The sequence below is a fragment of the Brachycentrus maculatus genome, unplaced genomic scaffold (assembly GCF_059751285.1).
Source record: "Brachycentrus maculatus isolate JH-2025_06_01 unplaced genomic scaffold, ASM5975128v1 h1tg000503l, whole genome shotgun sequence".
NCBI classification, from domain to species: domain Eukaryota; kingdom Metazoa; phylum Arthropoda; class Insecta; order Trichoptera; family Brachycentridae; genus Brachycentrus; species Brachycentrus maculatus.
In genome coordinates, this window is record NW_028281249.1 from 303693 (window position 1) to 317500 (window position 13808).

Below are 13808 nucleotides of genomic sequence, written 5' to 3' on the forward strand. Positions count from 1 at the left end.
CACATTACTCAACCACACTACTCAAATTCTTGAAACTTATTATCCTGGATTATAATCACATACTTGAGAAACGCTAGAAAATATAATTTTTTTATTATTTAAGCTTATAATTTCACCAGTCAATTTATTTACGCACTCTAAGTAAAAATTAAACGATAATAAAAATTAATGAAAGTGTACGATATCTCTAAACAAGCCGCTCGGTGGTCTGTTGTTCCATAAACGGTGGAAAAATAAAAGAAATGAATGCACACGAAATGAGGAAAATTGTCGCGTCGACAGGATGCACTTCATTAGACAAGTCTCTGGTGTCGGAGTGAGAGTATCCATACTATATTCTGGAGACTTGTCACTCCAGGGCGAGCCATATTACTGCACTATTTCTGGAAACTCGAATACGGGAAAGGGGAGTGTCACGTTCAAAGTCGCGGTGGTATGCAGTGGGTGTTTTGCAGTGAAAACCCATTTGGTCAAGTAAAATTTATTATTCCTTGAAACCCTATCCGCACTTAGGTGTTGTTCTCGTATAAGGCATCATAAAGGTCAATTATAACTCTTCGTTGGTAGAATATGTTATAAGCTCATGGGGTCATTCTACGAAAACAAATATGAAGCGGTACAAAATATTTAATATTAAAAAATGTATTTCTTGAATGTTTTCCGCAGATACTTAGTGGCACATTTTATAAACTTTATAAAATTAAATAACTTAGTTTTAACCAGTTTTTTTTATAAATACAATAAAAAAAAACATTTAGGATTTTTACGGAGTGTGTGGAAGTTTTTGTATTGAGCTGGTATGGGGGGCACATATGACGCAGAAGACCTGATCAATTCCAAATTCATTTATCTGATTGATCTAGTTAAAAAGTACATAACTTTAAGATGTTATGTTTTTTTTTATAAAGAGATTTTAAAATTCTTGTCAATCCATCGACTTTTTAGAGATTTGGGTGGGGGACACAAACATAAAGAAACCAAAATTTTATACTTAAAATTATTATGTTTTAAAATTAGACGCAACCAATTAGAGAACCTGATCATATTATGAACCAGGGAATCGCCATGGATCTTCCTGGAAAGACATCTAGAGGAAAATCAAAGAATTCATAAATGCTACAGAAAGAAACATGATTCAGAGGCATGGCCTAGGTGACGTTGTGAAAAATGGACCCATGAAAGAAGAACCCATAACCTGAAGACGAGGAGAGCTGACTCCAACGGTCTACAAAGCCGATAAGTTGGGATCGAGCCAGGAAGAAGATACATAAATATTTATAATAAAAAGATTCATTAAAAATTGCTGTTTAACCATATTATACAAATAATAAAATACTATTTTTTTTTAAATAAAAAAAAACTATCTGAAAAAATCGTCATCGAACAATATCCTTAACTAAATAAAAAATTTCATAAAAATGAAAAACATAAATTTATTTAAAAAAAAAAATGAACAAATAATTGAAAAAGTGTTGAAATAATATTATTCCCCATTTATTCCTTGATATAGATTTTTTTTTTAAACATAATGAGTTAGGTTCCATTTGTGTAATTTTTTCGATATATGGGCCAATGAAGGATAATGATAATATTTAATATTTTTTTTTTGTAAAAAAAATCAAGGTCAAATTTTAACTGAATTAGAGCAACATCATTCATATTATTGTCACATGAATTGTACTCGGCTATTTCCGCTTCACTTCGGATATCAAATTGGTTCCCGAAATATTTAACGATAATACTAGATATAATACGATAATACCATAATTTTTTTTTTAACGATAGACATTGTTTACTTATTTTGGGTCTTATCATCTGGCATGGAGCAATTGGGATACTATTTATATGCTGAAAAGTACTTCAAAATAAAGGAAATACGAATAACATACTATACACGGTATAATAACCCAGAAAATTACTCCTGCACTGCAGACTCTTCATTTTCATGCAGCCCGCTTAAATTTATTCACTTATACAATTAACTATAGCTTTTGGAAAGTTTCACTGAAAATACCATATAGTAAACCCCCCTATAAAATAGAAGGTAAATATTTAAAAATTGTATTTTAATTTAATAATGACTCATTCAAGTTATTTCCACTGTTTAAAATGTAAAAATACAATTTAAATCATTAACCCTCTATAACGTTCCCTCCGATAACGCGGTTCCTATCTCAACGTTATATGAGGTTTTAATGTATTTCGAAAAAAATCATTTGTTTTTTTTTCATTTGTAAGTGTATGTGTATAGCTGCAATCTAGAAAAATATAATATTCTGCTGGAAAATCTTCAGTTGTGTCATATAACATATATCGTTTTTGTTAAAAGCTGTAAAAAAACATGTTTTATTAGCACACTCTAAGTTAGTACAAATCCACACCATGCTTTAAAAAATATATTTATTAATATTATGAAGCGTCACTCTTTTATATATGTAAATACTTTTTCGTCATAAATATGGGGATTCAATATATTAAACATTATATGGGTATATATATACATATATATTATATATATATATATATATATATATATATATATATATAAATATATATATATATATATATTTATATATATATATATATATATATATATATATATATATTTATATATATATATATATATATATATATATATATATATATATATATATATATATATAAATATATATATATATATATATATATATATATATATATATATATATATATATATATATATATATATATATATATATATATATATATATATAAATATATATATATATATATATATATATATATATATATATATATATATATATATATATATATATATATATATATATATATATATATATATATATATATATATATATGTATATATATTATTTTTTAGTTTGATAATTTAAATATAAAAAGAAAACACTTGTTTCAGACCAGTTTTGAGTCTTGAGTTTATAAATATAAACACGACTAGTTTTGAGAAATACGTATGTTCTTATCATCATATGAAAACTCGAGAAAACTTTTTCATTTTATAAATTCTCAGTACCTCAATTTTTTTATTTCTCTTCAAATCAATAATAAATTTGTGAAATACTAGAAAAAATACAACAATAATGTTCACAAAAAGTATTGGAAATCATTTAAAATATAGAATGAATCTACAGTAAACACCCCTATAAGGCTGAGGTATGTACAGCGTTATCAGAGAGAACTTTATATGGAGTTAATGATTTAAATAGTAGTTTTACATTTCGGCAAAAAATTTAACACAATTTAGAAACATTAACGTAATAGGGGGGTTTACTGTATATGTAAACGATGAAATAAATAAATGTAAAATTCTTGTCTTTTTGATATTCACGATTTTGCAAATGATTAATGTCACTGAGATGAAAAAAACCAGGTAATGTAAGGTAAGGTTATGTTAGGCTTTCTACTATCAGGGTAATGTTAGGTTATTTTCTTATTAACACTCTGAATTTCAGCATTTTACAAACTATTCAAGGCAAATCACACACACTTTCTATGGGTAATACTCGTATTGTAGCAGGTTTTGGGAAAGGATGAAGTAAAAAGGATATATATGACGAAAAAACAAAATTACTTATTGGTTTGGCATCAACTTTGTGGATTCACACGATGATTTAAATATATATATATATATATACATATATATATATATATATATATATATATATATATATATATATATATATATATATATATATATATATATATATATATATATATATATATATATATATATATATATATATATATATATATATAAATACAAAATATAAACATCAACATATGAAGTTTTTCCATAAAGTTAATGCAGAATCAACAGTTAATAATTTGTTATTCAAATTTTAATATAAAACAATATTATAACTATTAAATAGTGTTTTATTTTTATATTTAGGTAAATGTCTTATGGCTCAATTTTATTGAGGCAATACTATACGACATGCTGTATTAGGTTAAAATATATACATAATACGTTAAATATTGTCAGGAAAGGTTAAATTAGATAAACTATAAGGTTATACATATAAATTAGGCATAGAGGGTATATCGAAAAAATATAATTCATATAGAATTTGACAAATTGACGCGAATGCGGGCGGCAATAGATACGCAGAGATACATTTTGATAGAAGGCCGTAGAAATTGTTAGTTGAATGGCAGAGAGGTTCTCTTTTTTTGTTGGTCAAAAAGCAGGGTCATAGGATATTTTCGGAGGGTTGTAGAGTTGGAATAGTATAAGGCTCTTTCAAAAGGGTAGGTCCTACCATTTTAAGTATTCATGTAGGGGTGAGATTCATGAACTAGGATTCTTCTGGCAAATTAATATGTGACTCTGTCCATCATTTTGCATTTAAAAAAATGCTGCTAAAATTCCTGTTGTTGTTGCAAGATGATAAATTTTTTGAATAGACGGATTAGTGTGGCGTTCTACTCTCTGCTTACCCCTGCGGGGAAGCAGATTGACAGGAAGTACATACACACATATGTGTATATATATATATATATATATATATATATATATATATATATATATATATATATATATATATATATATATATATATATATATATATATATATATATATATATATATATATATATATATATATATATATATATATATATATATATATATATATATATATATATATATATATATATATATATATATATATATATATATATATATATATATATATATATATATATATATATATATATATATATATATATATATATATATATATATATATATATATATATATATATATATATATATATATATATATATATAAATATATATATATATATATATATATATATATATATATATATATATATATATACATATGTGTGTGTGTATGTATTATATTTTGCCATCAATTTTAATTTTATCTAGCCCGCATTAAAATATCAATAGTGTTCAAAAATTTCTTACGTAAAATGTTTATAACTACTTATATCATAAGCGATGTTGCTTCATCGTTGGCGAAAAACATAAATTTTATTGATTTGAAAATTGGTATTGAGACAATTTTACAAATACACACACATATTAAACATAATGAAGCGCCCTTGAGGTAGTATTTTACGAAAATGGCGCTATATAAGATCCAAATTAAAAAAAATTAAACTAGTTTTCCAATCAATCGCTTTTTATCTCTATACGATTCGACTGAAATCTATTTCCGAACGTCTTTGACCAAAAATATCCGGTAAACAAATTGCCACCCGCATTCTCTCATCTGTCGGAAGTTCAGCAGAGCAGGAGAGAGCTTACCTGGTGAAGACGGCTGCCACGAACCATGCCAGGAAGCATATCAAGGCTGCTCTCGTCTTGGTGCAAACGTACCCTGCCTTTAGGGGCTCGCAGATGGCGTAGTACCTCTCGAAACTGATGGCGAGGATGGTCAGAACTGAGGCGTGAGCGACAGTCAGTTCGACGAATGGAACTGCTAAACCTGAAAAAAAAGACCTCATTTATTTGAAATTTATTTACTTTTAATCATACAAGTAATTTTCCATAGCGAAAATTATCAACAAATTACAACTTTGACAGTTGAACAACTACATATATGCTAAAAGTATCCTTACTATGCATTTAAGACCATGTGTTGTGCAACAGCTCATGCCTAGATGCCCAACAACCCTTGATGTTTAGTAACCAGCTTATCGAAAGGGTCGAGAGTTTCAAGTACTTGGGAGTGTACGCGACTGAAAATGGCAGCCTTCAAAAAGAACTGGGAGTGCGATTAGGACTCGCAGGGTCCACAGTATGAAGGATGTCTGGAGATCAGATTTATACTCGGTGAAGTCCAAATGCCGCCTGTACAATGCTTGCGTTGCTCCTGTTACGGCTGTAAAACGTGGCACCTTACAAGGGCCCAGAGTAGCCGTGTATTGAGCTTTGAGAATTTTAGGCGTGTGGTCTGCGGAGAATTTTAGGCGTGCGGTGGTTTGACTTTGTGAGGAATGAAGAGATGAGGCGTAGGACGCAGCAAATCTTGGTTACAACTGTCGTTAAGAAAAGGCGATTCAGTTGGCTGGGCCATGTACTCCGCATACTTCCCGAGAACCACCATCAAGTTTGTTTATTTTGCAAGGAATCAGATGCACACCGTTTTAATTTTTTTTTTAAATTATGTTCTGGATCTTTATAGTTCTGTGTACGTTTCCATAAAGTGTGTTAATTGTGATTTGTGTGATTTGCTGGCAGGTGTTTTCTTGTGTTATGTGAGTGTCATATGATTTAAATTTTCTATATATACATATCGCTCACTCCTTTCAAGAACGTCATAAATAAAAAATCGTCAATTTTCAGTTGTGCATGTTTTCGGAATGCCCAGAAAATGTATTATATCCCAGCAATATATGCATATTTTTAACTTAATATTTACCCGCTACAGGGCAGAAAGTGTTATTTTTGCATTTTGAAGAAAAGGTATTGTTATTTTTTTTTAAAATAAACTAGTTATTTTTCAAATAGATAAAAAACCTTCAGGTCTAATCTAAAAAGATCAGTTGCACAGTAAAAAGTTAAGTAAGTGGCTTGATACTTATTTTTAATAAATTGTATTATATTTTTAAACTTTAAAAACGTTCTCCTGAAAAATCAAGTTCTTTGATTTATGACGTTCTTGAAAAGAGTGGTCGATATATTGTTAAAGTAATTTTAAGTTTGAGTTTGTCCGCCTCCGTAGTGTAATGGTCAGCACGCTCGGCTACCGTTCTGTAGGTCCCGGGTTCGATTCCCAAGGGGGGTAAAATAAATATATAAATATATATATATATATATATATATATATATATATATATATATATATATATATATATATATATATATATATATATATATATATATATATAAGTGATTATTTCACTGTTATATTTATTCAATATTACCCTAGACTGGTACCTGAAGCGGAGGGGTGATCACCTTTCCTTTATGCGTAACCGATCAAGATAACACTGCGTTTATATGACACAGTGCCCTATGCACCATTGGGGTGCGGATAAGGGTTTTATTATTTATTATTAATTTTAAGACATTTATTTTATAAGAATTGGAACAGCGGGTAGTTAATCGAGTTTGGACTTCTACCCAATCATAGGGACATTTACAAAATAGACCCAACGCTATCGAGCTATCGTTTTCAACTGACTCGCTGACGATTTCAATATTACAATTTGAAACACAAAATTTATTGGAAAATTAAGATAGTACTTTAGACGTTTTCTTTCCACGACTTGTAACAGCCAGTGGCGTGCCTAGGGTTTACCAGTAAGGCAAGCCCATTATTTTTCACATTCGTGAATACACGATGTACCTATAATTTCTTCACCTCATATCATTGCCAGTATAGTAAGCACCCAGAAAGTATTATAAATATAAACAATGTATTGTAATCATTGTAAAAATATGCATACATGTAACTTTTGTAAGGTATAACCATCACCTTTAAACAAAGAAAATTTTCACTAAAATAAAATATCTTCCTCAGATATCAACCATTACCAATAAGTACCATCACCATATAGTGGCACGCATAGTGTTAAATAATCATATAAGCGCACGATAATTTAAAAACAGTCACACATAAATTATGTATTTTTAATCATTTGATCTAGATTTAGTCATTTTTATTTGGAGTTTTTAGGCAGGCCGGGCTTTTGGGCTTCTAGGGAAGTACCGCCACTGGGAACAGCGTTGAGTTTGGACTTCAACCCGATCGGACGATACGGACATTTACAAAATGGACCTAACGAGCTATACTTTATGACTGACTGATGATATCAATCTCTCAATTTGAATCATAAAAATGACAGACATAATGTTATAATATCCAGAGATATCAGTTTTTTGTATGAATATTTATTTAGTATTTTCTTGACTGTAATAAAGACGAAAGAATGAAGAGAATTCAATGGTACGGAAAAGAACTCATTAGTGGAAAAAAGGAATCTTCATTTTCTGGAAATGTACTATCTTCAACTACATTCATATCTTTATCATTCAATTTCTCTTGAAAGCAAGTTGTGTGACTATATTTTTAAAATGGAGAAAAAGACAATTACGGTAGTAAATATTTCTTCCTGTTTTAAAATAATTGATTGGAATTATTGACTGTTTACGGTGGTGTGCGCATGTGAGGAGAATGGAACCATCCAAACTCCCCACATTGCATTGCACTGCTAATTCCAAGGTAGACGACGAAGGTAGAGAATTAGTATGGGGAAGTCCTGTATTGCACTATACAGCCAACAGCAAGGTAGATGACTCCCGAACAAACCACCAAAGAAGAGATTGACAGTTGGAAATCGACATTGCAGTAGGTTAATCCCTTTAAACAGGTGACAAAGCCTATACCAAGAAGAAGATTAACTGCTTACAAAAAAACTATCGTGTAAAAAAACGTTGAATGTAACACCAAGTCACCAAATATTAGTATTTTTAGATATTGCTAATGGCAGACAGCGTGTTTCTTGACAGCTTCTATCACTTAGTATTTTCGATATTTTCGATTGAATTTTGCCTAATAGGTTTTGAAAATTTTGATTGTTTCAGAAGCATTGTAAAATTAAACTCATTATAAGTAATAAACTCATAAAAAGAGGGATAAGCCTCCTGCGATGTCGATTCCCAGCTGTCAATCCATTTCTTTGGCGGTCTACCCGGGAGTCATCTACCTTGCTGTTGGCTGTATAGTGCAATACAGGACTTCCCCATGCTAATTTTGTCTAGCGTCACACCAGTCTGATGATGTCGGTTACGAGGAAACCCGGTTGCTGGTCAAATAAAATTCATGTGGAAAAAACTACATAGTTGTTATTTCATTCTATAGTCTTTTTTTATTTAAATATATAAGCACGTATAATTCTAATATTATTTTATAAACGGGACGCTATTTTTTAATTAAAAAGTACGGTGAATTAAAATGTCTTATTTGATATACGGTTTTTCATTTGAAGATTAATAATATTAAAGAAAAGTAGCCGGTGTCAAATAATATTTTGATACCTTTAATGATCCGTCGAGTTTACAGATGTACCTCATTAAAATCTTCTTCGCGTAAACAAATAATAATCCCGAGAATATTTTAGACGAGTATAAAAACACGATTAAATTTGGCACGGGAGATCTACAACAGCTGTTCGCTGAGAAAGCTATCAGAGTTGTCGTAGGGACAGGTTAAATTTTGGAGTCGCCGTCACACAGCTTTCTAATATAAAACAAAAATTAAATAAAAGGTTAAGATTTTGATTATGAACGAGAACAACATAATTTAAACATCTCTGTAACTGATTAACATTTTAAAATGAAAACTAAGGTGTCAATTTGTAAGAAAATTGATCATGAATATTTCAGTTATAAGGTCTCTTCTTCTTCTGTCTATCTATATTGCCTACATTTATTCCTTTATTACCATTCAAAGATCTTTCATATTTACTTCGAGATTTTTCAAAAATCACTAAGTATTGTGAATAACGGTAATTTAATACCAAAAAAAAATTGTAAAAAAGGAATACTTAATACCAAAAAAAAATTGAAAAAAAAAATTTTAACTCTAGAAAAAGAAGAGATTGGGTGAAATGCAATCCTTTAGACCAGTATTTCTCAAAGTGGGCGATAACGCCCTCTCGTGGGCGTCCAAGAAGACTTTTACATTAGATAAGAAGCGCAAAGAGACGATAGAAGTTCTAGAAAGTAAGATCTATATTTTTATTCCTTCCCTCTTTCTATGATGGGACATTCTGGCGATTTTATTTTTCCCTTTGACGAGAAATTTTGGCGCCAGACTACAAAAGTTTGGGAACCTTTGTCTATGTCTGACAGAATGGGAAATTAATGAATATTGCAAATCAACGTAAGGCTGAGTTAGGGATAATCGAAAGTCCATTATATAAGTAAAAGTAATATCGATCCATTTTTAAGTTAAATTTAACTTGGTACATACCACTACTTCTCAAAACCCATTGTAACACGTGTTTAATTGGTTCTTAGCAATAAGCCCGCCAATGTACTTACATATTATTTTTCTGTACATGAAGATAAAATTTATAAAAATGTTATAATTAAAATGTAACTTTAAAATCACTATAAATTGGAATTATAGTGATTTTATAACAAAGTTACATTTTAATTATAAAATGGAAAATCACAAAGTTAGTGCTTCAAGTATGAATTATAAAAATATATATATATTTAAATATGTTGTTTGAAAATGATGCGGGATGCATCGGGATGATTTTTAAAAATAATAATGAATTTGCAAAAGTGACACAACATTATTTACTTTCTTCCTTTCACAACATTCAGAAAGCATTTTAATAAAAAGGTTTAAGCGAATGAAATATTTAGGGCAACTGTCCATAAAGATTATAATAAAAAGACAAATGCTAAAATGTACTCCGTGTATTCAAGTTGTAAATTAAAAGGCCGCATAAATCACATTCCCGCAAAAAACGCGTGTTTGTTGACTTTGACGGATTTCTTCGTCAGCTATTTAAATATGCTCACATTTCTTTCACTTAAGTAAAACGTTAAGATGTGTTGCTTAGTTATTTTGTAACATAGTGTAAGGGAAATAAAAACATGTAAAGGTTGATGGTACATTTACGGGAAAATTGAAATATGGACCAAAGCAAAATAAAGAAATGCGCAAATGATCAAGAGTTAATTTTCATGTTATTTTTTGACATCTCATCAAAGATGAAGAAGAATATGGAAGGCTGACAACCGTCATAGGCTACAGTGTACAGGCATAGTGATCACTTTACACACGTGTGACATTCACCAATTTTACCCATTATTGACAACCACTTCAAAACCCTTATCCGCACCTCAATGGTGCATAAGGCACTACATCATATATATGCAGTGTTATCTTGATCGTTAACACATGAAAGAAAGGTGATCAGCCCTCCGCTTCAGGTACCAGTCCAGGGTAATATTGAAAAAAATATTACAGTGAAAAAATCACTTGTATGTATTTGACCCCACCTGGGAATCGAACCCGGGACCTCCGGTACGGTAGGCGAGCTCGCTGACCATTACACTACGGATTGACAACCACACTACTTAAATTCTTGGAAGTTCTACCACATATATATGAACCAATTTCTAATCGATCTTGAAATCACTAGAAGTTCACTAGAGACATCTATTGGTGAGATAAATAACTAAAATAACTCCTATAATTGGAGATAATCCATTTTTGTGAACAAATATTTGGACAGACTCAAAATGTTGTATCAGGAGTTAATACTGTGAAAATTGTAAATAGTTTTTTTTTCTTCCTTTCTTTTTTGTGTGTATATTATGTTAAACTTGATAAAAAGTAGGAATAGTTAGAAAGTCTATTAATTGATTCGGCAGTCATATTGTGGTAATATCTATCTATTTTTAATTAAAGTTTTACTGGGTAAATACCATTATTTCTTCAGATCTGTTGTGATACGTGTTTTGGTGCTTTCTGCATCATTTTAACGGTGTTTGAATGATGCGGAATGCATCGAAATACGTGTCACAACAGAATTTAAGAAATAGTGGTATTTACCAAGTAAAAGTTAAATTCAAAATAATTACAAAGGTTAACAATAGTTCTTCGAGGTGGTTTAGATATCTGGAGTGAATGGATGACGAGAAAATGACTAAAATAGTTTATTTGACAAATGTGAATAGAAAAACAGAAAACTGGCGCGACAAAATAAATTTTAACCTGTAATTTGGTCGTTTTCAAAGTCTATGTAACAGTAGGACGTGTGTTATTTGTAATTTTTCACCCTCTGAAGATGATTTTTTTACAGGGGGTGCTAGTTCAAAATGTTTATGAACCTGTGATCTAAATATATTGTTATTTTGTGATACCCTAAAACTACGAGAAAAAATAATTCAATTTCAGAAATTTATTTATGTTTTCCTAGAAACATATATATTTTGTATGAGAAATAAGATCACAAAAGACAGAGTGAAAAACATCGAAGCTTTTATTTTTGTACCTGTGATTCTGTTACACATAAGAAAAAGAAAAATTGTTTTAAAAAAATAAAATAGATTTTTTCTGTCATTACTTCGACGCCGACGCCGAAGCATGGGATCTTGGTAAACGACGTCTCTTGTTACAAAGTAAACGTCGCGGCGGCACATCTATAGAAACAAGGTCCAATTAATCAGGATAGTCTAATAAGTGCGGCGGACGCAGTTGCAAAATAAGGTAGATTTTGGTATTTTGATCAATTGATTCGGCAGTTACTTTGTCGTAATATCTTTCAATAATTACGATGAAAATATGAAAAAAATAATTATGTAAAATTCAACCTGGATTTAGAGAAAATTAAGTTGCAATTTTATCGAATACTGGGCCTCAACAAGTAATGTTAAACACTAGAAATAGTGGCATTTACCAAGTAACACTTGAACAAAAAATGGATTGATTTTACCACAATGTGACTGCCAAATCGATTAATGAAATTATGTTTGACATCAAGATAGATAAGGAAGAACATGGAAGTCTTTGCATTTACCACCGCCACAGGCTGGTTTAAGTGATCACTTTACACAGTGTAACATTCACCAATTCTACCCGTAATTGACAACCACACATCTCAAAATTTCGGAATCTCATGACACTGTACGTATGAGTTCACTGGAGCCATCTTTGATTGGATAGAGAAAGTTTTATTAAGCAGAAACCCTTTTATTTGGGTATACTGGAAAACGCCTAAAAATATGTTTTTTTTAAAAAATATTTTGACTAATTTTATTCATAACATCTTGAGTGTGTCCAAATACTTGTTCACATATCTAGGTTTCCTCCCCTTGCATGTAAAAAACATAAACATAACTCCCAAGTGTAGAAAACCCAGATTTGTGACGTGCATTTGGACACACTCAAAATGTTGTGAAAGTGGAATTTGTTCAAACATCAATGCATCCGCCGCTCATATACCATAAGGGCGCTTGTCCACTATCCGGAATAGCACGGAATTTTACCGTCCGGCATGTCAGTTAGCGTTTCAAAACGATGATTGAATTGGATTGGTATTTTTGTCCATATTTCTTCGGATCGGTGCGTGAACACGTAGCGCGTAAATTATATCACGCTTAACTATCGTAGTCGTTTTCATTTTTCAAAACCGGACTGCCGGACGGTGAAATCCCGTGTAGTGGACAAACGCCCTAAGTCTGTTCTAAGGAATTGGACCTTTTAGGTTGAATCAAACTATGTATAGTCTAGAACAAATCGTAAGCCAAAGCAAACATGAGATAGAAGCCGTTAAGCGATCTCATCATCAGACAAAACTTCCTAACGGGATTATCCTGGAGTTCTAAGTGGCTTGTGCTCATTGAATCCAAAGTTTGAATCGTAAGTGCTGAAATCGATACTCCTGATGATTTAAAAGGTAAGTTGATTTTTTTCTTCTTCAATTATCAGTTTCTGAGTTCTGGATAGAGTTTCGTGGTTGTTTGAGATTGTAAAAAATAAACACTTGTTTTTTACTTGAGTTTATTTTATTATAACGACTAGTTTCGGAAGCTAAGCTTCCATCTTCAGGTCTTAATGTAAACATGTCTTACCACAAAGTTAATGCCGAAACAATAAAGTTCTTTGAGATATTTAAATATTTAACAAAAAACACATGTCAAAAAACAAATAAATAAAATTACAATCGATTTATTTTTATTTACAACATTTTGAGTGTGTCCAAATACTTGTTCACAAATCTGGATTATCTCCAATTATATGAGTTATTTTTCATATTATTTTTTGACATCCCATCAAAGCTGA

At 30.4% G+C, this 13808-nt stretch overlaps 1 protein-coding gene across 2 annotated transcripts in view; it reads right to left on the reverse strand.

The window, feature by feature from the left end:
- ETHR (ecdysis triggering hormone receptor) overlaps window positions 1-13808 on the reverse strand; it is a 204450-nt gene that overhangs the window by 36964 nt on the left and 153678 nt on the right. For both annotated transcript variants that reach the window (XM_088272499.1, XM_088272498.1), the window contains exon 3: window positions 5300-5480. In XM_088272499.1, coding sequence (XP_088128625.1) covers window positions 5300-5480 — 181 coding nt within the window. The remainder of the gene's footprint in view (window positions 1-5299; window positions 5481-13808) is intronic.